At 41.8% G+C, this 23,254-nt stretch overlaps 1 protein-coding gene across 2 annotated transcripts in view; it reads right to left on the bottom strand.

Moving 5' to 3' along the window:
* Positions 1–212: 212 nt before the first annotated feature.
* Positions 213–23,254, bottom strand: part of Lef1 (lymphoid enhancer binding factor 1) — a 112,466-nt gene continuing 89,424 nt past the window's right edge. The window contains exons 9-12 of one of the 2 annotated variants that reach the window (XM_026403194.2): positions 19,346–19,453; positions 14,764–14,812; positions 14,070–14,110; positions 213–297 (exon numbers count right to left, since the gene is read on the bottom strand). In XM_026403194.2, the coding sequence (XP_026258979.2) occupies positions 14,076–14,110; positions 14,764–14,812; positions 19,346–19,453 (192 nt within the window). In that variant the 3' untranslated portion in view covers positions 213–297; positions 14,070–14,075. The remainder of the gene's footprint in view (positions 298–14,069; positions 14,111–14,763; positions 14,813–19,345; positions 19,454–23,254) is intronic. The other variant, XM_077803165.1, reaches the window with a different exon arrangement.

Consider the following 23,254-nt stretch of genomic DNA (forward strand, 5'->3'; position numbering starts at 1 on the left):
CCAGGGCCTGCTAGCATTCTCATGTGCTTTTTAATTTCTTTTTCTAAAAAACAACCTTTTTATGCTTTCTTTTGGAAATTGGCTCTTGCAGTAGACAAAAGGTGAGTTGGCAGTGATTGTCTCTATGGATCAGCGTCTCTAGCAATGACCTCAGGGTAACATTGGTGTCAGTGCTCCTTTGGGGTCGACTGGGCAAGCCGTGGAGACAGTCTGGGTTTTAACAAGCTTCCATCTCCAGAAGAGGTCCTGGGGTCGCTGCCTTGGCTTTGCACGTTGGGAATGAGCTTCGTTTTCCACCTCGGAAAGAAACAAATGAAATGCTATTAATATGAATTTGCCACTGGCCTTTAAAAGACTGTTGTAAATAATTTTTATTACATACAGCATATGTAGGCTTTGATTCATTCATTTTGTTGCTTTGATGATGGCTAAAATGGATTGCCCTATGGTAGGCAAAACCCCTCAGAATTATATCACAAAGTATAGTGTATTGAACATTTTACTTTAGCTCCACGTATGTGTATGTACAGGGATGTGACTTGAGAGGTATTTAATATGTTGGGTCATGGTTACATATCACATTTAAAAACACCAATAGGAAGGGGCCAAACATGAATTGGAAAGGTGGGCAATACAGCCAAACCAGGGAAAGGTTAGTCTTTCCCAAGTGTTTGGTGGTTTCAGTCCACTGAGGGGAGCCATTGTAAGATACTACGCAGGACTAAAACAGATTCAAATTATCAGATGTGTCACCAACTCCCTCAATAGCAAGCCCAACACAAACTGGATGTACTGTGTCCACTCGATCACAGTTCAAGGCACGTAAACCTCTCAACTTTTCCTTCAGGTGATGTTTTTTAAAAAAAAAACAAACAAACAAACAAACAAAAAAACAGTCCTCAGGACTGTTCCTCCCCCCACCCCAACCTGGAACTTCTCTAATGTTAGCCTGGGAACAGACCCTCAGCAAATATTTTAAAGTAACTGTTGCTAGATACTGGTAGCAATGATGACTTTCAAAAAGGAAAACCCCATTCTCAAAATGATATAATGATTTGAGATGTTAAAAAGTGATGAAAAGTAAAATTTAACATAAGGAGAAGAGATGAAAGCAAAAGAACAGAACATTGTGGCACAGTGCAGAGCATTCCCCCACGGCTCCGTCTGGCCACTGAGGTCCAGAGAAGGCAGAGCACTTCATCCAGAGTCCGCAATAACCTCACATGAGCCCATCTCTCACTGTGGTGGCATCCTCAGTACAAGCACAAGTTTCCTCTCAATTAATTCTACATAAGACTGGGCTTCTGTATGCTTTGCAAGTAAAGAGAAATTGGAGGAGAAAGAAAAAGGAGCTGTGATTTTGTTTAATAATGAACACACAACTCTGGAAGGCTCTTCCACAGGACAGTGATCTACAGATGGGCTGTGGATCTGTTCTCGGGCTGCTGTTAGCAGTAGTTTGCCCCAGACATTTAAATACCTTAAGTACACCAAGCCTGTGAGCATGTTCTCTAATATTACTGCAATTACTACCAGCAGTGTCTCTAAAAATGCCTGATCTGAAATGTGAAGACACTATTTGTGTACCTGGGTAGCTACTGAAATAAAAACAAAATGAATACTACGAGAAAGTAGTCTCAACTGAGGAGGTGAACTTCAGTGACAATTCTAATTCCTATTCTTTAAAATTAACCTTTGTTTAGTCAGAAAACATAGTACAGCATTTTTTTTTCTTTAACTGAATAGGGGGTACCTATCCCTCTTCACTCAGGAGGATCAAAGAGCTCCCAAGGACCCCACCTTTCCAAGGACTTCAGCAGAGCTTGAGATGGGCGGTGGGGCTGCCCAGATTCCTATTTACACTGTACTTTTTGCATCACAGATTATCAAAGGCTTCGTCCAGGTTGTCCTTCCTGGGAAGGCTGTCCTCTCTGACATGAAAATGTTGAGTTTCCAAATAAGGTATGTCCTTGAAGTCCTGGGCTTTGGGCCTGAAACAAGCTGCTGTAATTCAAAATTAGCCACTCACAGTCAGGAAGGCCTGTCACTGAAACAACTTGTCCCTCCATGAGGGTCTGTCCCTTCCCTCAGCTGCAGGCTGACTGATATTTCTGCGGTAGACTTGCTGGGACCCCCACTCTGAATCAGAGCTTTACACTTCCCAGTCTATAACACCAGATACTTCCTACTTACCCAGAATCCTCCTGACTCCTTGCCTCACATCTAAAAATGCTTCCCTTCCCCCATTCTTGAGTATAAATGATAACATAATTAAGACAAACACGGCAACTTGCCTAGAAAGTGATTCCTTTCTACAATCACATTTTTGCCCCCATTATTTCATCATTCCATAGTGTCACCTTGCAAATCCTCATGAAAAGTTGGCTTTGGAGAACCTCTGTTCCACAGCCTTCCAAAAATCACCTCATTCCCTCCAGGGGCACTTTGCTAGTGGTGAACCAGTGCTTAAAAAGCAGTGAAGAAATGTGCTCGCTGTCCAACAGGCAGTTTGTCCTTGGTCACTCTGTGGAGACACAGGGTCCTCACGGTGGACTCACTCTTACCTCCAGATGGGGGAAATGGGGCTTTACAGTATTGTCTGACAGATACAGAATGGCTCAAACCAAGATTCTTTTCAAGAAACCACAGGCATGAGGCTCGGAGACTGGAGACTTCCCACATGTAAGGCTTCAGTAGGGGGCTGTGGCAGGGGCTGGGCAGGGCCAGGCAAGCCCCAACACAGCCCAACCTACCAGCAAAGTCCACGCCATCAAAGCCATCAATTACTGCTCTGGCTGCAGGTTGGCTTCAAAGGGGGAGCAGCAAGTCCCATCCTCTGTATGTTAAGGCCCAGAGTCCTTCCACTAGGAGTCACCATGTGACCATCTATGCAGTGGGTTAAGCACAGGTCCCCAACCCAAACTGGAACCCTACTGCTTTTGGACCATGCTCCAAAACTGGCAAGACAGCTCACTAACCAACTGGAACCAGGAATCCAAGCATGGCCTGAATGGTGCAGGCAAATCCATATACTTCAAGGGTAGACCCGTTTCGAGGAGGTGAAGAGCACTGACCCCCAGCTTTCAGGCCTTGACAAAAAAGAAGTGAAGAAAGGGGGAGGGGGGAATTCCATCAAAAGCTGAGTAGCTGGCCAGACCATATTATGGGGGTCCTGTAGCCCAGCCTCCCCAGGCTGCCTTCTGCTTACCAGTGAAGCCTGAGGTTGAGAGGGGGGCAGGATAGGGAGGTCTCCCTGCATGCCCCACCCCCTAGGGCTCACTGGGTCAACAGAGGCTGGCCAGGCCAGGCCAGGTGCAGCAGAGCGGGGCTCTGGAGACAAAATGCAACTTCTGCCACAATATTGTATAATTTCACTTGTTCAGAATTGGTGAGGAACCAAAAAAAAGTGAGTTAGAATAAAAGGCCTTTTCCCCCTCCACCTCACTCCCAGTTGCTATTAGCAGGGAGCAGGAACCTGAAAATGTTCTTAGCTATGACATGGAATTTGAGGAGAGATAGAGATTAGTTTTGTGAGAGGTGAAGAGACAGATTTTAACTGCAAGAATTGGTTCACAGCAGCACAACACACACCTCATGCCAACTGCCTGTTTTTCTGCCTTGGGGAAAACTGACAAAAGCCTGTTATCCAAGGGCGTGAACTCCTCTGTTGCACAATGTTATGTGTGTGTGAAGAAAGGGAAGCACAGGCTTCCAGAGTGGGGAAACAGGCATGACAGAGCCAGTCTGATCTTGTCCTTTTAGTGGAGGCCTAAGGTCATAAAGTGATTGGCCCAAGGAGACCCATGGAATGGCAGTGCTGGGCCAGTCTGCAGGCCTCCTGGTTCCACTTGGGCCACTTGCCTTGTTGACTTCAAGGTGGCCTCGTCTATGAGAAGCTTGTAAAGAGGAAGAAAAACAGTGTCTGCTGAGTGCTGATGCACCAGGCATAGGGACACAGACTTCACACAAACTATTTTCATGTCATCACCAGGATGGCTCTGCATGTTCATACCCATTTACAGGTAAGGAAATCAAGCCTGCATGCAGCTGAATAACTTGCTAAGTCATCCATCCAATAGGTGGTAGATCCTTGCCACCATATCTGGGAGCTAAATTATCATTCATTTTCCTCTTTTCTTCCTCCTACCTTCCCTCTGTCTGTCCATCACTAGGCCACAGTACCTTGATGCTAGTGGAGGTGATACATATCTAGAACACTGCAGCCACCCCCAGATATCAGGATCTGATCAAAAGCCAGTGATAAAGAGAACCAAACACTTCAGTAAATTTTGAAATATAAATCTCCTAAGAGTTAAACCATAACCTACACAAGCCAGCTTTAGCTCCTTGGCAGTAACATGATCCAGTGGTTGACAAAAGGAAGAATGAAAACATCTAGTGATGCAGGTTAAAAAAGTTTTGTTTCTGCAGCTGATTTAGTCCTTAGCCCCATGTTCAGGACCAGTCAGTCCCTAACCACAGAGCTCTGAAGCAGATTTCCAGAAGCCAGAGGAGGGAGAAAAGCTGGGACTATTAGCCCTGTCCTTGGATTCAGGTCAGATGGAAACTTAGGTTGTACAAAGCTTTCTCCCTGTGATTACTCACAAGTGAATTATGACCATCAGTGATGTCAAGATGACTGAAATAGGCCTGTGACAGACAGACTGTAACTCCAGGGCAATTTCTGGTTTCCATCCATATCTATGATAGTCCTGATCCATCCATAGGATGTACAGCCTATGAGGAGGCGAGGGTTCCAGGACATCAGACCTACTACCTTCTCCTACCACCAGACACGGAAGCCATGTTCTTGAGCAGACTTCTGAATAAGACAGCCTCAAAGCATATCAAGAGGACAACTAACTAGGCAGACGCACCTCCAAATTCTTTATCCAGTCCACATTTCTCTCAATGTAAGGGAAGTTCTCCCACAGGAAAGACGCTAACTACACTTCCTAGAAATGAGGCAACAGGATCAGAACATTCTCACCTTTTATTTTCAAAACAGTATTTCCGCTTTCATGCAAGTGCACATGCATATGTGAATGCACAAATAATGTAGGGAGGGGAACCCTTAGGGCCGATGGTCCTGGGTCAGGTGGGAATCCTGGCTCTACCAGGTTATCTTGGAAAAGTTACTCAGACATAAAACCCCAGTTTCCTCATGTATAAGATGGAGATATTAAGGGCCTCAATGCATTGAGGGGATGAAGAGAGACTGTACCTAAAAATGTAGAAAACTTAAGGCTAAATATGAATTAAGTAAAAAAGTAAGCACTCTTGTTCAGCTGAACTGCTTTCAATTTTTCTTTCATTCTGTCAAAGGGGATGAAATTCATCTGCTAAAGCTCCCACAAGTTCTGGGTGGCTTCAGTTATAGAGAATGTAGCTGAGAAAAAGGAAGCTAAAAAGCCTCAAGGTGTTAGTGACCTCATGAAATTCATGCACAACATAGTAGCTCATTTTACCCTCTTACTAGAGTGCGCCCTATGCTGTTTAACTTACATATTAAGTTAAGCTTCATTTTCTGGTGCCTAAACCTTCAGAGCAGATCTGAGGGAACAAATTCCTATGTGGAAGGGGAATAGTACCAGAAAGCAGAGAGACATAGAAAAATTACAAAAAGTCATTTTTTAAAAATTCTTCATTATCTGAGGTATTTTAAAACAGTGGCAACCCACCACACTCCTTGTTAGAATATACTATAGGTGTATTATATGCCCCATAAATTGAGGCATGAAGTATTAATACTTAATTTCATGTGCTCAAAAGTTATGAGTTGCATCCAAAATTGTTTTTTAAAATTCCATGTTTTGATCCAGCAGGAAATCATTTTCCCAGAGTTCCAGTCATCAGCTCAGCAATAAAAACATTTTAATGAACAAAATTCATCAAAAAAACTTTTTTTCTATAAATTATATTAATGCATTGATCTTAATTCACTTTTAGGGAGTTCTGAACAATACAAATATCCTAAGTCTCAAGGAGGGGGTCTTTTGTGTCTCCTGCACTTTCCTCCCTTCAGGTATTTTTTTTTTTTTTTTTAATGGTACCTGATCAGCCTTGCCTGCTGAGTGTCTGTTTCCCTATTTCTGTTTCCGAAGGCAGGTGAACCACACTTGATCATTAAGGAGAGAAAAAAAAATTGACAGATACTGCAGAAGACATTTAATAAAAAAGAAACTTTCACCAATATGTATGACTCTCCCTCAATTCCTTCATTAACACACAGCTATCCAGATACAACAACTGCCTTGTTGCTAATCTGACAGACCCCAACGATCAGTTCTCAGTAAGCCATCAAAGACACATGCTAGGAACTGCCCAAGTTCCCTCTAAGTTATTCCAACCTCAACATACCCACGGTAGAAGTAGTAAGCCTCTGAGAGCCATTTTGTACAATGTGACCTCTCTTCTAGCAAGTTGATTCTGGACTGGGTGACAAGTTTGACCCAATCTGGGTTCATGAGATTCTCTTCTGTGAAATTTGAAAGAGTCATCCTCTCCCAAAGAGGCATTGATATTGATTCCCAAGCAGTATTGATATAACAACACATAAATGTGGGAACTCAGGACATGCAGCTCCAAGAACTGAGAAAGTCACTTTCAGAGAGTGGCAGGAACAGCTTTCCAAGCCTCTCTCTAGCCCAACTGTATTGTCCTTGTCTGCAAGATGTTGTGTATCCCTAAAATCAATACTCCCATCTCCTTAAGCTACTGTGGGTAAAGGTTTCTGGTACAGTTACCCCTTGGCTTCCACTGCTGAATGAGTTCCAGGACCCACCATGGATACCAAACCCACAGATGCTTGAGTCCCACAAATAAAATGGCTTATAATGTTTGCATACAGCCAATGCAATACCCTCACATAAACTTGAAATCGTCTTTAGATGCTTTTAATACCTAACACAACTTAAATGCTATGAAAATAATTATACTGTATTATTTTGGCAATAATGACAAGGAAAACAGTATGTACATCTTTGGTATAGATGCATTCATCACTACATAGTGATGGTAACTACATAGTGCCCAAAGGAGGTGCAAGGCAAATAATGCTCCAACAATGAGTACTGAATAAAGATGGAGGACCCCTGAGGTGGTGAGAGGCCACAGCACATCAACCTCACAGATTCCACATGGTGCTCAGCATGTGGCAAGTTCAAGTTTTGCTTTTTGGAATTTTCTGCCCCACTCCCACACACGTTTAAAATCCACCATTGGTGAGACCAGCAGAGGTCTGGTTGAACTTTCTATCCAAAGGCTCCATCATAGGAGTGCATATACAGCATCCTCAACAAACTTCCAGAACTGGAAAACATAGCCTGCACATAATTTAGTCTAGCCATACTGTGTTGTTATGCTGCCACCTCTTTTTAAGACAATGTGATCAAGTCTGACCTTACTTGTCAGATGTCCAAATTTTCTAAGGCACATTTAATCAAGTGTCATTGCCTTGTGGATTCTCTACAAGTTTTCTACTAATCTGTGACAGGTGTAACAACAAGGATTTATAAACACAAGTCTAATAGGGAAGATACAGGTAAGCTACCCTTCAGCCTGGAACCTTCCCAAGGAAGGAGTCATTAGGGAGCCCTCTGGGCTAGGAGACCTCCATCTCTTGGGCAGAGTGAGCTGGCAATCCTAAGCAAGGCAAAAACATACCAGCAATCTCTTGTAGGATTTAACTACTATAAGAAAGTGACAGGAAAAAGGAGCCCTGTGGCTGGGCCTCTACTTAAAGGACATTGCTGAATAGGGTGCAGATGTGTTCCCATGAGATGCCAACTGGGCCCCATAGGAGCTGCTGCTACTGCATGCCACACTGGTTCTCCCTTACGTGACAGCCAACCATCCCAGACTTAGGCTCCCTTCCCCAAAGTTCTTATCCACTGAGACCTTCTGCTTTTTAGTAACAATTCCACATCAGGCGCTCCGTGTGTTCCAAAAAGAAAAATGGAACACAGGATGTCATTTTTTCACTTTCTAGTTGGGACAAGCCTTAAGATTTCTCCTGTTACCTCTAAATTCCTTTCAAATTTTACTGTTTTTAAGAAACTTAGCTTTGTTTTCTAACTAAAGATACCAACTCAGAAGCAGACATGCAGGAGCTTATTGATACCTAGTGTGGGTTATGACATTCATACTAATGGAGCAGAATCCGAGCAAAGGTTAGGAAAAAGTGTCAAACTTACTAGGGTGGGCCTCAAAACTTATAGAAAATAAACATTTTTCTCAATAAGACCACTGGAAATATTTTCTCTCTTTAACTCTTTGGGTCCAGGGCAGCTCCTGGCAGACCGTCAAGGTTAGTCTTTCCACCAGTGCAGATGTCTGTCTCGACTCTGCAACTGGTTTGCTCTGTGGGAGGCTTCATGGAACCCAGGGGCCCCAAGTTCCAAGTCCCAACCACCTCATCAGGTTCTCAATCACCATCATCAAATGGAAGCTACAAGCAATTTTTTTTTTTAAAGATGTAAATCCAAGCAAGGCACAATTACCTACTGTATTCTATACTGCACTCAGCAATTAGCTCTCCCACACAGCTCTCAGCCCCAGGGCAAAAAAGGCTCAACTTTTTACTTAGTAAAAAACACCTTGTAGTTCTTCATTTAATTTAACAGGTCTACAAAGATAAAGATTATGCCAAAGCCAAAAAACACAGTGTGAAGGTGTGTCTGTGTGTCTCTATGTTTAACCAGAGGATTTTTCTGCCTTCCAAACATAGCTTCTTTCTACTTTTAAATTAACTCTTTGATATTACATCATCAAAGGTAATACATCAAAGTATCTGAAAATATCTTTTCAATTTATGTAATTTTGAGATGATAGCTTTTTGTATTTGCTTTGCTAGAGGAAATATTTATAAAGTGATTTAGAAAGTTGTTTTTTTACTCAAGTGGTCATTTTTCTCAATGTTTCAAGATCTCTAGTCTTTGCTTAATTCCTTATTAATCTTAAGTCGGGGAAAAAATGGAATTTGAAAATTGATAATCATCTCTGGCCTCTGACAATCTCTTGAGATGTTATATGTTCCAAATCAAACATGTATCAAAATACTAGAAACTCATAGCAACTCAATCACTGTGCTATTGAACCCAACAATCCCTCTCCAACCTCATAGCCCAGTGCCATCTGCTCTGGGAAGCCTTCCTTGATCTCATTGACTTACATACTACTAATTCTCTTTATTTCTATATGAGGTGCTGTATAAAACTCATTCACAGGATGAAATGTATTATTTTATAATGATCCATTCATATGTCTGTATCTCTTAAGAACTGGAGGATCCCCCAAGCAGGGTAGGGTCTCACTCACTTAGCAGTATTCCCCTCTGCTCCCCTGCCTAGTGCAGTTTTTTGTTTTTGTTTTAATTGCCTGTAGTGCTAGAGATCAAACCCAGAGCCTTGCACATGCTAAGCAAGCACTTTACCCCTGAGCTACATCCCTAGCCCCCTAATGCAGGTCCTTACTTGCAGGAGGCCCTCACTGGTTGTTTGCAGAGCTAACAAACAAATGATTGGTTTCTGTGATTCCAATAGACACTGTGGAGTGTGTGTACTCTCATTCCCTAAGGTCCTGGGCTCCCAGCATCCCATGATTAATCCAAAATTCTGAAAGGATGAATCTGGCTTGTTCAAAAGATCCCACAGCTTGGGGAATCACCTACAACCTAGGGGGTGATGTTTATGGAACCCATTATCCTACAGGTCTCTCGGAAGTTGAGGCTGGGCTAACCGGAATTTGTTTCAACCTGACTTCACTTGAGTGTCTATTCTTCTAGTGCAACAGAGTAGAAACACAAGGAGATAGGAACAAAGGTGGATGTCTGAGGATCTGCTTGACGGGCCAACTTCCACATCGGGCTGCATGAGGCAACGACAACAGCATTTCCCCCCAGAACCATGAGAGCATTAGATGAAAACCAGATATCTTTAAGGCATGGAGACCCAAGTTTTTAGAGGGTTTTTTTTTTTTTTTAAGAATTTCAGCTATATATACTGAGATCTAAGCTCAAAGATCTTTCTCATTTAATAGGAATTTTCTTCAAGGACACAAAGATAGAGTTAAGTTTCGCTGTGTACATAGAAGGATAAACTCTCTCAATCCCGTCTCCTCCCTGCTGGGCCCAGGACTCCCTTAGCTTCACCTCTTTTTGCCATCTTCCCCCCAGAACTGAAAACCAGCTATGTGAGATTCACCTCACTCTTCACAGGACTCATTCTGATCAACCATTTTTCTGTCCCTGGCTTTTTTGTAAGGTGATGTCAGCTCTAGAGGTACTGTAGGTTGGCAAACAGGGAGCTATATTCCATAGTGAAAATCAAACCTCCACACTAACACTCCTGAGCCTCCAGGACACAAGGCAGCCACTCTGGAGGGGAAAGGGCACAGATGATCTGTAGAGAGTGAACAACACCACGTCTGAGCCATTGCCAAGACCACCAATGCTGGAAGATTATACAGAACCACTCACAGTGATGACCACAAATAGCCATCAGGGAGACCTGCATCTCCTTAATTGCACCAGGAGGCAGTGCAGACCAGGCAATGGGACCTGAAGGAGGAGCAGCCAGGGATCTCACCCTCCAGCTCAAGCCCAAGAAAGCCCAAGCTTGACGGCTGAGGGCCTTGCTCCCAGTCCACGCAGTCCATGGCAGGACATTGTCTCACCCTTGTCTGTCAGTTTTTTGCCCTGCTCTGTTCCAGAGGAGAATGCCCTGTCACTGTCCATGGTCATTTCCAAGTGTTCCCTCCTCAAAGGAGCTTTTCCTGACCGACATAAAGCAAACCTCCAGGTCAATCCCTTTTTTAATCTTATGCCACTTAAAATTTCCCTGTTTATTTTTGATCCACTATCCTCACAGCAAAGCAGTGAGCACAGGGGGTGCAGGGCCCTTCTTTGACTCATCCAGCGCTGCATTTCCAGGACTTCAGATTCTACCTGGAATTTACTAGATACTCAGCCAATGCTGAATGATGACTAAAAAAGCCAGACACTACACACATGGAAAAGCTTCTGAATTCCTAAAACAAAGAAAAGGGCAGAGGAACAATTGTCATTTCCAATTTATTGAAATCTTTCTAAATGCAAATCTGAGCTCCTCTCTGATTCATCATTCTTACAGAATGACTGCCAGTCCTGCTCTTTACAACAGGATGGTGTGGGGACAAGGGTGCATAACTGACCCAGCAAAGAGAGGGAGAGGAACGCTAGAGGTCTGACGAAGGGAGGCCACAACTGGAGCCTCACCCAGTGGCTGCTGGCTTGATGAGAACACTTTGGGGGGGTGGGACTTTGTATTTCTGTGTAGAGAGGACACCGTAACCTTTAGAAAAAGTGAGTAACCCCCCCCCCAAAAAAAAGCACAATCATAGCAATGACTTGTTATTAAAAGAAGAGGTATGTGAGCTAGGGGAAGTGGGCCATGCCTGTAATACCAGCTACCAGGGAGGCTGAGGCAAGAGGATCCAAGTTTGAAGCCAGGCTGGGAAACTCAGAGAAACTATCTAAAATAAAAAAATAAAAAGGGCTGAGGGTGTAGCGCAGTGGTAGAGTACCACTGGATTCAATACTAGTAACACACACACACACAGGATGTAGGATAGACTCAGCTGAAGCTTTTGCATCAAAATAAATGATGCTATTTATGAAGAACACCAAATCAAATACAAAACTCTCAGGAACTGAAATATATTTTTGCATGGTTTGTAAAAGAAATAGTTGGCTTTAAAGATTCTGGTGCAAACAGAACATGGAGTATATCACTAAGCAGCAGCCCTTGGCACATGGCACTGCTGAGGGTCTTCCATGTATAGGCAGGACACAAAAAGGACTAAAAGGTCAGTAATGAAAAGGACAACATAAAAAAAAATACAAAGTGTGTGCTTTTTACTAGATTGACTCCTTTTGAGGTGAAGATGGTAAGATGATCTTACCATAGCCCTGGGGAGGGCTATGGTAAGATCATCTCTGTGATCCTAAAAACCTGAGCTAAGTAAGCCAGCTCAGCAGAAGACCCCAAACAATAGCTGTAAGTTAAATTCAATGTGGTCATCATTTGTGATCATTTTATTTTTTGAATGTGTTATATGGACACCCAGGTGAAGAGATGGTATTTTCACTGGGAGAAAAGTCAGCTAACTTGGTGTTAAGAGAGTTTTGCACAGTGAGGGTAGATAGAAGAGTTGTGATAAGGTAATGTGACGGGATTTGAGAAACCTGAGGAGACAGAATGGAGATCAAGAAAGTTTCTCAGAGGAGAGGGCCACTGACCCTAGGGAAGAGGAAGAAACTGTTGGGCTCCAGGTGTGTGCAGAGACATATTACCACCAGAGGCATTCGTCACCCATCAACCACCAAGGGTGGGAGGTAGCATTATTCCCATTTTACAGATGAGGGAAACAAAAGATTTAAAAAAGTATATGGCTTAGACAGATGATTTGAAATGCAGATCTATTTGGTACTGAAATCTCTGTTGGGAGACTTCTAGGAGGAAGTTGTTTGAAATGTCAGTACAGGATTAAGTTCTAAAAGCTTAGGCAAGTTTCACCTTGTTTAGCCAAGAGCCAAATGTTCTGCGGGCTGATGATCTCCTAGGGTCCTCTGCACAGGTCTGTCTATTCTTTGGTAGAGGCAACAGGCCTTTCCAAGTACGGGAGCAGCAAGGGGGCAGCTCATGCCTTCCATGTATTTGGAGAACTGCTAATAACTATGGACAGAGCACAGGTCTCACGAGCTATTTTGGAAATGAGGAGAGAGAACAAGAGTGACCAAAGGCAAGACCATGGAGGTGGGTAGTGGTACAGCCATGCTAAGTGGCATATGCTGTGTCCCTCAGGCATGAAATACTGATGGTTTCTAAGTGGTTAGTGATCAGTTTGTGTTTCAGGAAATACCTCTGGTAGTAATATGGAGGATAAAAACTGGCAGATAAAAAGTTCCTGAGGCAGGATAATTCTCCAAAGGCTGTGACCATGGTCCCAGTGTGAAGTGTGAGCACCTGGTGAGGGCTGTGGAGTGACAAATCAGAGAGACCCAAGGAAGGCCTGGAAGGGAAGCACCCCAGGACCTAGAGACTGACTAGACGTGGGTTTCTAGAGACTAGAATCAAAGGTGACTTCTTTGAAAGGAACTGCTACTCTGAGAAAACACAGACTTGCTGCAAGTTCAAAGCGTGACAGAGACCAAGCCTTAATTTGCAAAGCCAGATTCCCTGGGTGAGTGGTCATGTGGATAAAAATAAAAGAATTATAGTAATAAGAAGTGAAATGAATATTATGTATAAACACAAGAGGGAAAATAAGGGTTATTAATAAAGAAACACACTTGACAACAGAAATACAGTTAATCAAACAGGTGCCCATGCCATAATTTTAAATAACAACAACAACAAAAAAAATAAAGCAAATGAGTCTTTCTCACCAGCAACAGATAATCAAGTATATGCATATCATTTCAACTGACAGTCTCTACTGGGAAACAGCTTTGAGCAGGGTTAGTATGGTGCTCCTCAGATCTGCCTCGGGCTTGCTGAGTAGGGTGGCATTTTGCTTACTGTTTAGTTTTTATTTTCTTGGTACTGGGGACTGAATTAAACCCAGGAACACTCTACCACTGAGCTACATCTCCAGCCCTTTTTATTTTAAGACAGAGTCTTGGTAAGTTGCCAAGACTGACCTTGAACTTTCGATCCTCCTGCCTCAGTCTACTGAGTTGCTGGGATCTCAGGTGTGTGCCACCTCTCCTGGCTGCTGTTTGTTCTTTTTTTTTTAAACATACAGATTTGCCACTAGTCAGTAAGAAATGATTGGGAATAAAGAGGGGGAAAGGGATGGAGAAAGAATAAATGGGACAAAAAGGATAGAAAAGATCAAAAGCACACTATATTGCAAATATATAGCCGGTATAAAAACCATCACACTTTTAAAAGCATTAATTCGATTTTGGTGGAGTTTTCCTCTTTCAGGAGCAGTGCTGAATGAAATTGGTATGAGCAAGAAGATTCATAAGCAAATGCCTCTTTTTATAGCTAACGTCAGCAGTAGGACCAGAGAGTCGTTCTTACCATGTTTCAGATGTAGGCAGCTGTCATTCTTGGACCTGTACCTGCAGAAAATTGTGTCTTTAACAAATTTTTATGGAAGAGGGTTCTGTACATTCCAAATACGTAGTAGCTACAACATCATGTGGACTTGTTTGCTTTACTTTTTTGGTTCTTATACCAGCCATTTTTATTTGTACGGTACAAGTAGTGGCCTTATTTTAAATGGAAGAAAAAAGGGAACTAAAATAGGATCTCATTGATGCCGTGAATCAATGCACAAGAAAGATAAACCCTATCATCATGTTTTCTAGTCTTAAAAACCCAAATCACAGCAAAGACTCTCAAGGGAATGTAAGGTAGTATAATCATCATAAAAAGTTATGTTTTTAAAGAGTTATGCAAATATAAATAAAGCGGAAGTGTTAAAGCAAGAACACAGACAACAGAGGCAAAAGAAAAAAAAAAAAGGAAAACCAACCACAATTCCCAAACAGGATTCCAGGTGACAGGGCTGGGAAGGAGTTTTTACATGTACCTTTACGTAGCCACATTTAAAAGAAAGGCCTTTCTAAATATTTCAAGAATTTAAGGAAGAAAAGCAGAGTTAAAGAATGACACAGGACAGTCACAATAAAGCAGTGTGTAGGAAGACGCCCGCCACTTTCACAAGGGTCTGCCAGGAGTGCGAGGGCGACGGGAGAGCCGCGGCACCTACCTGATGCAGACTCCTGCAGCTTCTCCCTCTTCCTCTTCTTCTTCTTACCCTGGAAGAAGAAAGCAGGTGGTCAGGTCATAGCACACTGTGAACACATGGATGAACAGCATATGAAAGTATGAGCAGGCGGCCAAGAGTGGAGCCAACTCATTGTCTTTCCTGGTGTCCAGAAGAGAGTCCAAACATGCAAGATGGAGAGAGCCAGTGCTGCATAAATGACTTCCCTACAGCTTCAAGTTCACCCCCATCAGCACTGACACTGAGTGGTCTACAGTATGTCCGTCTTCATCTCTGCTTTGTGTGTGTGTGTGTGTCTCTCTCTCTTCCCCTGAGGTCCTAGGGCTGTGGCCACAGCATACTGTCCAAGGAAGGGCAGCTTCCTGAGCATTCTTGCTCCTGCTAACCATCACACTCAGAACCCACTTCTGGCAGTGCTGTGAACTGCACTGTACACCTGAAAGACCCCTGGAACTCAGGGCCCTCAGCCCTGTGGCAAAGGCAGGGCATAATCAAGGTCAAGGGTAGAAGAGAGAACCTCAGAAAACTCAGGAGAATTTTGAAGACTTACTTCCAGTAACCAAAGACCTGGCATCTTAAGACAAACACAATAACAGATATGTATGCAATTTTAAATACATTCCAAAGTCAACTCAGTGACAAATTTCTAAAAATTATACCCCTCTTTACAGTGGTTTTCTGTTTTTCTTCACCACTACTTTTCCCTTCAAAATATAACTCATAAAATAACCAATTTGTACTAGCTATTTCAATTAACTACCAAGGAATACATATCATATTCAATGTCTCTACCTGTGTCTCCTATAATAATCATATTAACTAATAACAAAAAATAAAACTAAAACTGTACTGAATCTACTGTGTGGCTCTATAATAGTGCATATATACTATATATTTATTTACCTCAAAATAGTTTTTCTTCTAGTCACCTGGCCATTGTCTTAATCCTTTAGAAAGTTGACTAAAACCTATCCTCATGAGCACTAAGGCCACAATCAGTGACCCTGGAAAATGGCTTATCAAAAGTAACAGAGTCATCCTTAATATTATTGAAGGTGTTCTGGGAGAGAGAGGTGCATCTTTTTAAATGGAATTACTTAAGATTTTAAAAGTTGCTATAAGCTTGTTTCCTGTATGGAATCTTCTTCACTTTCTTCTCCAGCTTCCATTTGCTCTTTGACATGCATCCCAAGTGTCACCTCTTGTAGGGAACTTCTCTGCCCTACCCTCTCTCTTTCCCTTTCTGGCAGAGAGCTGTGACTCTTCATCTGAAATGGCTCCCTGACCACCCTGAGCTCATGATCATGACCTCCTCACAGGCACTACAGTGGGTTCTGCCCTGGCCACTCCTGCCCCGACATGGCCACGGTAGAGAGCAATCATCTGAGGTTATGCCTCTAATGCCCAAGTAACATCTAAGAGAACCTGCATTTACTGTAGACAAAAAGAACTTAAGTTGTTTGGATGTACTAATGTCAACTTACACGAAAACCAAAATCATTTGTGATAAACACAAAAATATTTTTTATTATTACATAAGATATCCAGTACTGGGAAGCCTGGAGCACTGAATTTTAAGTTCTAATAAGATAAATTTTGGCTACTCTCACCCAAGAAAATCTATGCACTGTTGATTCATGAAAACCTCATTTATTAGCCAAAGCCATAAAAGCAAATTGTAATTGTGAAATCTCTGATCCCACAAAATAGGGCATTTTAATATTAAGTCACTGAGGTATATGTTTAATATGATATCAGTGAGGATCAGGATAGCATTCTGGCTCTAAATGCTTTGTTTTTATCTTTTAGATTCTGTTTCTGTATTGTTATTTTTAAAACAATACTGTTAGCTAAAGCATTATCACTTGATTGATTCTGATGACCCTAATAATTGATAGGTTTTTTTATTCCATAAAAATCATATGAAAGAAGCTGAGACTTCCCTTCATATGTAAAACTTTTAAAAATTATATAGGGGAAAAAAAAGCTTTAAAGGTAAATTACATTACATTAGCTTTCTTTAAAATACTTTCTTTTTATCCCTGTACAGGGAGAAAAGAAAAGAGAGCAAGATGGGGAAAAAGAAGAGGGAGAGAATATGTGTGTTTCTTTTATGTTAAAACTCATTACTTAAGAATCAGAACAAAAATTTAAAGACACTAAACAAGCAATGCAAGTCTACACAAATTCACAGCATGGCAAACTCTCAGACAGGCACAGGGGAAGGCCAGCACTCCCCCACTAGGCAAACCACATCGGAAGATGTCCAGGACAGGATTAGAAGACGACACTTTTGCAGCCCTTTAGGGTTGAGGATTGATCTTCCCACTTCAAGGGCATAGAAAAGGCTCTACACAGGGAGATGGTAATTACTGCTCAGAGAACAGAAGCCCAGTTCAGGGGCAAAAATTCTTCAACTAAGCAGTCTTCTTAAGAAGGCACTGAGAGATGGAGCTAATCCACTCAGGAGGAGGGAAGCTGTGCAGATTCTCAAGTCAGGGAGACCTGGGTGTAAATTACAGCTTAGCCACCTACTACACGGCCTTGGACAAATTACTTAACCTCTCCAACCTCTCATTTCCTCACCTGAAAAATGGAATAATGGTATTTATGCCACTGGACTGATGTAAGGATTAACGAGTAACAGAGGGAATTCCTGACGATCAGCATATGGTGGTTATTAAAACAACTCAAACAACTCAGTGAGCTGACCGCGCTATTGCTCATAAGTAAAGAACAGTAGGACTCTTGTTTCCTGTGTGGAAGTTGAACCCAATGTTTAAGCTCCAAATCCTACCCAGTCAAGTGACTTTTTCTGCAGAGCACATTATAGAAAGCAAACTAAATGAAGCTGAGACTTCATGCAATCCATTTCCACAAATAAGTTTACATGTTTTTTCAAAAAGCTTTGGACTCTCTTATGGGATGTATGACCTTAGACATGCATCCTTGTCATCTTCTCTGTGGGAATCAAGCCCCACAGGAGCTTCTGCAGCAGTGACCACCAGTTAAATTATATACTGATTAACTATGTCCCTGCTCTTTTCTGAAGGGACAGTTCCACTTACAGTAAGACTGTCCTGATGGCATTCCCAACAGTAGCCTCACATGGAACATTCGACTCGCTATAGACTGAATGTCTGTGTTCCCCAAACTCATAATCCTAGCCCCAAAGTGATAGGATAAGGAGCTTTTGCAGGTGTTTAGGGCACAGACCTCAAGAATGGAATTAGTGCCCATATAAAAGTGACCTAGAGCATTCCTTCACCTCCACCCAGCACAACTATAGCAAGACTATTACAGCGGCCCTCCCCAGACACGGAACATGCCAGCCTTGGTTTCAGACTCTCCAGCCTCCAGAACTATGAGCAATACATTCTATTGTTTTCAAGCCACCAGCCTACATGGGGGTACATTAATATGTAAGAACAAATTTTTACACAGTCCTAATTTGTCTATGGGAAAATAGTCATCTGAAATAAAATGCTTATAAGAATTATAAAATAATATAATCCTTTGAAAAGAAATCTGACAGTATGTATAAGAACTTTAAAATGTTTATTTCCTTTGCTGGGTACATTGCCCTAGAAATTGAGACAGGAAGATTGCAAGTTTGAGTCCAATCCCAACAATGTAGCCAAGACCCTGTCTCAAAATAAAAAATAAAAAAGGACTGGGGATGTAGCTCGGTGGTAAAGTGCTCCAAGTTCAATCACCACTACCAAAATATAAAAAATAAAGTTCAAGATAAGCCTGGGCAACTTGGACCCTGTCTCAAAATTTTAAAGATTGCTAAAAAACCAAAAACAAACAAACAAAACAAAAAATTTGGCGTGGCTCAGTGGTAGAGTGCTTGCCTAGCATGAGTGAGGCCTGGGTTCCATCCCAGCACCAGGGGGAAAAAATGGAATCCTTTAACTCAACATTTACACTGCCATGAATCTATCCTACAGAAAATAATAATCCTATATACGGCAGGGAAAAAGCCTATTATGCGCAGACATGTTCACTGTAGGATTATTTGTAAGGAAAAAAGCAGCAATTTAAATGTCTGAAAACAGGATAAATGATTATTTAAACTGAGACACTCATTCAATGGAAAACTGACATCCATAAATGCTATGCCATAAAATAAAAAATGCTTTTTATATATAACAGTGAGAAGCATGACACAAAATGTATGTACACACACCCACCCACACACTTATATCCAAGTAAAAAAATAAAAACTAGGAAAATATACTAGAGAATAATGTAAGTAGTTATTTCTAATCTTGCTTTACATGGAAAAATCATGGGCTTTTCTTTTTTTAATCTTTATAATTTTAACAATAAGTTTATATTTTTATTTTAAAAAAGGCACTAGCATCCATAGCAAAAAATATGATCCTTCAAAGCTTTCACAATGCAATATGCCATACAATCTTCATTATAAAATTCATTACCTTCCAACATAAGAAAGAGTCTCAGCATTATACACACCCTAAAACACACTCCTTCTCAAGCACAAGACAGAATGAGCGAATGAGCGCCAGCACAGCCACTGGCGGAGAGAGGGGCTTACATAATTGTCTCTTGCAGACCAGCCGGGATAAAGCTGCATATGTAGCTGTCTTTCTTTCCGCGCTAATTCATAATATTTAGCCTGCTCTTCACGGGACAAGGCATGCCACTGAAACAAAAAGGGGAAGGAGGAAAGAACAGAAATAAGCCAGAGAGCAACAGTATATTTCATGTTTCAAACTCTGAGACGCGCTAATATTAACCACTTGAACTTCTATTTATTTCTAAATGGCAGAAGACCAAGTGCCGCTCAGATCCACTTGGAGTCTGGTGGCTGCAGTGAAACTCAAGCTTTGGTTTTTCTATCCTGTTCTCCAATATCACATGAAACACATCAAAGTTCATCAAAGTGTTCGAAGTACAGTCATCTCTGTCACCCACCCTTTCTCTTTACCAATATAAATTAAAAGGACTTTCACTGGTGAACCTCAATAGCCGACTTCCCCCTTATTCATCGTTTGTAGCATATTCTGGTATCCAAGCCCAACTACCATTTATTTAAGCAAAATGTGATAATTTCCAGATGTCTCCTCAGACACACCCTCTCTTCAGACTCTCCCACTCTGTCCTAGGGAAAGTCTGGACCAGAGTCACATGATCCTCTGTATCAGGCAAGACATCAAAAGTCAGCCTGTCTCCATCTCCTCGCTGTCTCCTCACGCTCGCACACATGCCCACTGTCTACGCCGAGAACACTGACAACATTGTGCCTTGCCCAGCACGCTTTGGGCTGTGGGTTTGAGCTTCCTCTGATGGGAGGCAAGAGGCCTCATCTGTTTATTTTGCCATCTACGATTTGGTTGAGATTGCAGGTTCTAAGATGGAGAATGAAGCTGCTGATAATCCTTTATGCATGACTGATATGCTTATATGTCATAAAGCAACAAATTTATGTAGGCAAGACACCGTTTGGGATTCCAAGGGTGGGCATCTGCATACGGCTTTGTGTACATTTGCACACAGCTTGCCCCAGGTCCCCAGCAAACACCATTAAAGCATTTTCCCTATTTCCCCAGAGGACAGGATCTGCCAGCAGAACCTTCTGCAGAGAAGTGGCCGGGCCCTGGGGCACCCACTGTCAGTGGGGTGAAGCCACAAAGGCAATGGCGGCTGTAAGAGGAGACCTCCTGAACCCTGCCCACACACACACGTCCTCGTTGACCAGGGAGCCTGCCGGCCTGCTCTGCCCTGCTCTCAGATGGGAAGCTTCCAGTTTGCTTCCTTCCCATTCATAGCTATTCTGCTTATTAATTTTAATCTCCCTGATCTTATTTTTTTAAATGGTTTTAAAAAAGGGGGGAAGAAAAGGAAGGTATGGGTGGGCTAGGGGAAGGAAAGAGAAGTTGAGGAGGCTTTTTCGAAGTCCTCAACAACCTGGATTCAGCCTTACAGTATGACTAAGAAGCTTTCCTTCAGAAAAAGAAAACACACCTGCTGCCCTGATTTGACAGAGCAAGAAGCTGATCTCACAAAACACATGAGAGCGCCTTCCTGCCACACCCACTCCCGTCTCCAGAGCAGAGGCAGCGGGGCCCACGGGCAGCGGGCCCACGGGCAGCGGGCCCACGGGCAGCGCCAGGAGTTCACTTGGTTCGAAAGCCCCTCAAGAGCCAGGCCCTCTGTGTTGGACAGAGTGGATGATTTATTCTCTAATTGCTTTAGAAGTGCAGAGGGAAAGTTAAAAAGCAGGACAGAGTAGGATCTGGTGTGAGCCTGAAGGCAAATCAGACAATAAGCTTTGAGAGAAAGAGAGACAGAAAGAAAGAGAGAGAGAGAGAGAGAGAGAGAGAGAGAGAGAGAGAGAGAAGAGAGAGAGAGAGAGAGAGAGAGAGAGAGAAACCTTTGAGGAGGTGGCAGAAAATAAAAAACAATCCTGAAAGAGAAAGTTCCACGAAACACAGATTTTTGCAGCAGTGGACTAAACAAATTCGACCAATCCAGCCCTAGAAGGCATGTCTGGGGCAGGGGTGAAGCCAAGGCAGCTGACAGCTTTTCTAAATCTGAGATGCTGACCTAGTGCTGCAGATTCACAGGAAGCAACGACCAAACTGGACACAATAAAAAAGATCATCTTTGATTTTTTTTTTTTTTGAGAAAACACTGATCATTGGTATTTATACTATTAACTCTCTCACTAAATAAATGTGATCTAATAAGACACAAAGTGTCACCAAAAAGGGGGGAAAAGACAAGAAAGAAGTCTTCCATTTTAAGTTGATGAATATTATTTCCCTACATACCAACATCATTTATTACTGCAATATAGTAATAGAGTTTTATATAACTTATGGCAGCTTTATAACTCACTGAAGAAACCTGGGATTGTAAATAAAAATCAACTCCCAAAATACATACTGAGGTTGGGTCTTCTACCCAAACAATCAGCTATTTTTCAGTTAAAGCAGGAAATTCAGGTTGACCAAAAGACTCCAAATAATAAAACATAGGAGAAAGCAGCAGGGCACAAACTAACCTATCTGTCTGCATTTTAAATTGTTTTTAGCTTCCTGATATTTCTATTGCACAAAACCTGCTCACAAATAAAAGATAATTTACCAGACAAAAAGTGGGAAATAAAATGCTGTTGATCCTCAGCACCACATAAAAATAAAGGCATTGTGTTGTGTCCATCTACACCTAAAAAATAAATATTAAAAAAAAAAATGCTGTTGAGCCAAGTGCAGTGGCACGTGCCTGGAATCTCAGTGCCAGGAGGCTGAGGCTGAAGGATCGCCAAGTTCAAAGCCAGCCTCAGCAAATTAGACAGGCACTTAGCAACTCAGTGATACCCTGTCTCTAAATAAAATATAAAAAAGGGCTGGGGATGTGGGTCAGTGGTTAAGTACCCCGGGTTCTATCTTCAGTATCAAAAAAAAAAAAAAAATGGTGTTGAAAATAAAGTCCAGCACAGATTAGAAAGATGGTCTTTCCTTACAAGAATTTCTGAAACACAGTTGACTAAAAATGCTTCTTTTTCTCTTGCTCTGTTTACTGAAAAATATGAAGTATTTTTAAAGATCAAAAAATTGTCCAAGTTTGACCAAGTTGTGGGGAAAAACACTCATTTAATTTTAAGTCACACTGAATTCTGATGATAAATGTGTGACAAATGGACTTTCTGTAATAGCTTGAAAGGTCTGAGAAGTAATAATTTATTTTAAAATAATAGTTGTCCAATATTTATTTACAACATGAATTAGGAGAACTCTGGTTAATTCATATGAATAAACATTTCTTAGAGATATAGTAGAGATGGATTTTTTAAAAATCCAAAGATAAAATATTCTGAGATGGATTTCAGATCACTTTTAAGAATTCCAATCACCCCAGTGTAAAACTTCATGATTTTAAAGCCAGGACTTTAAAGAGATAGCAAGAACGGCCCTGCCAGAGGGGAGTTATGGAAGAATAGAAAACCTGATCTTAATCAAAGAGCTCAGAGGCCTATAAATAGAAACAGGTGTCCAAATCAAAGACAGAGAAAGTCCAAATGACAACCATCCCTTCAGATATAATGCTTGGGTCTGGGGATCGTTCAGGGAGCTGAGAAAGTAGCAATTTTTGGAAATGTGCATTAAAAATAGGAAGCATACCTCCAGATTATATCCTTCCTTATTCTCTTGAGCAGGAAAATAATTCTTACTAGAGGGACAGGGGTCCTTTAACTCAAAGAAGAAAAAAATAAAAATCTGAGCGTTACATGAGCTGAAATAAAAATGTTAATCCTTCTTTTCCTCTGGTTTCTTCTTTTAAAAAAGAGGGAAAATGGTCCTCGGCCTTTAGGCTTTTAAGGCGGAGTTCTTCAAAGATGATGGGGAAATGCTCATTTGCTATGAACTGGCTTGGGAAACCATCACAATTATTGTCTTTAGTGTTTAAGATTCCATAGGGAAATAGGATATTCACCCAG

Source organism: Urocitellus parryii, chromosome 10 (genome assembly GCF_045843805.1).
Source record: "Urocitellus parryii isolate mUroPar1 chromosome 10, mUroPar1.hap1, whole genome shotgun sequence".
In the NCBI taxonomy this organism is placed as follows: Eukaryota; Metazoa; Chordata; class Mammalia; order Rodentia; family Sciuridae; genus Urocitellus; species Urocitellus parryii.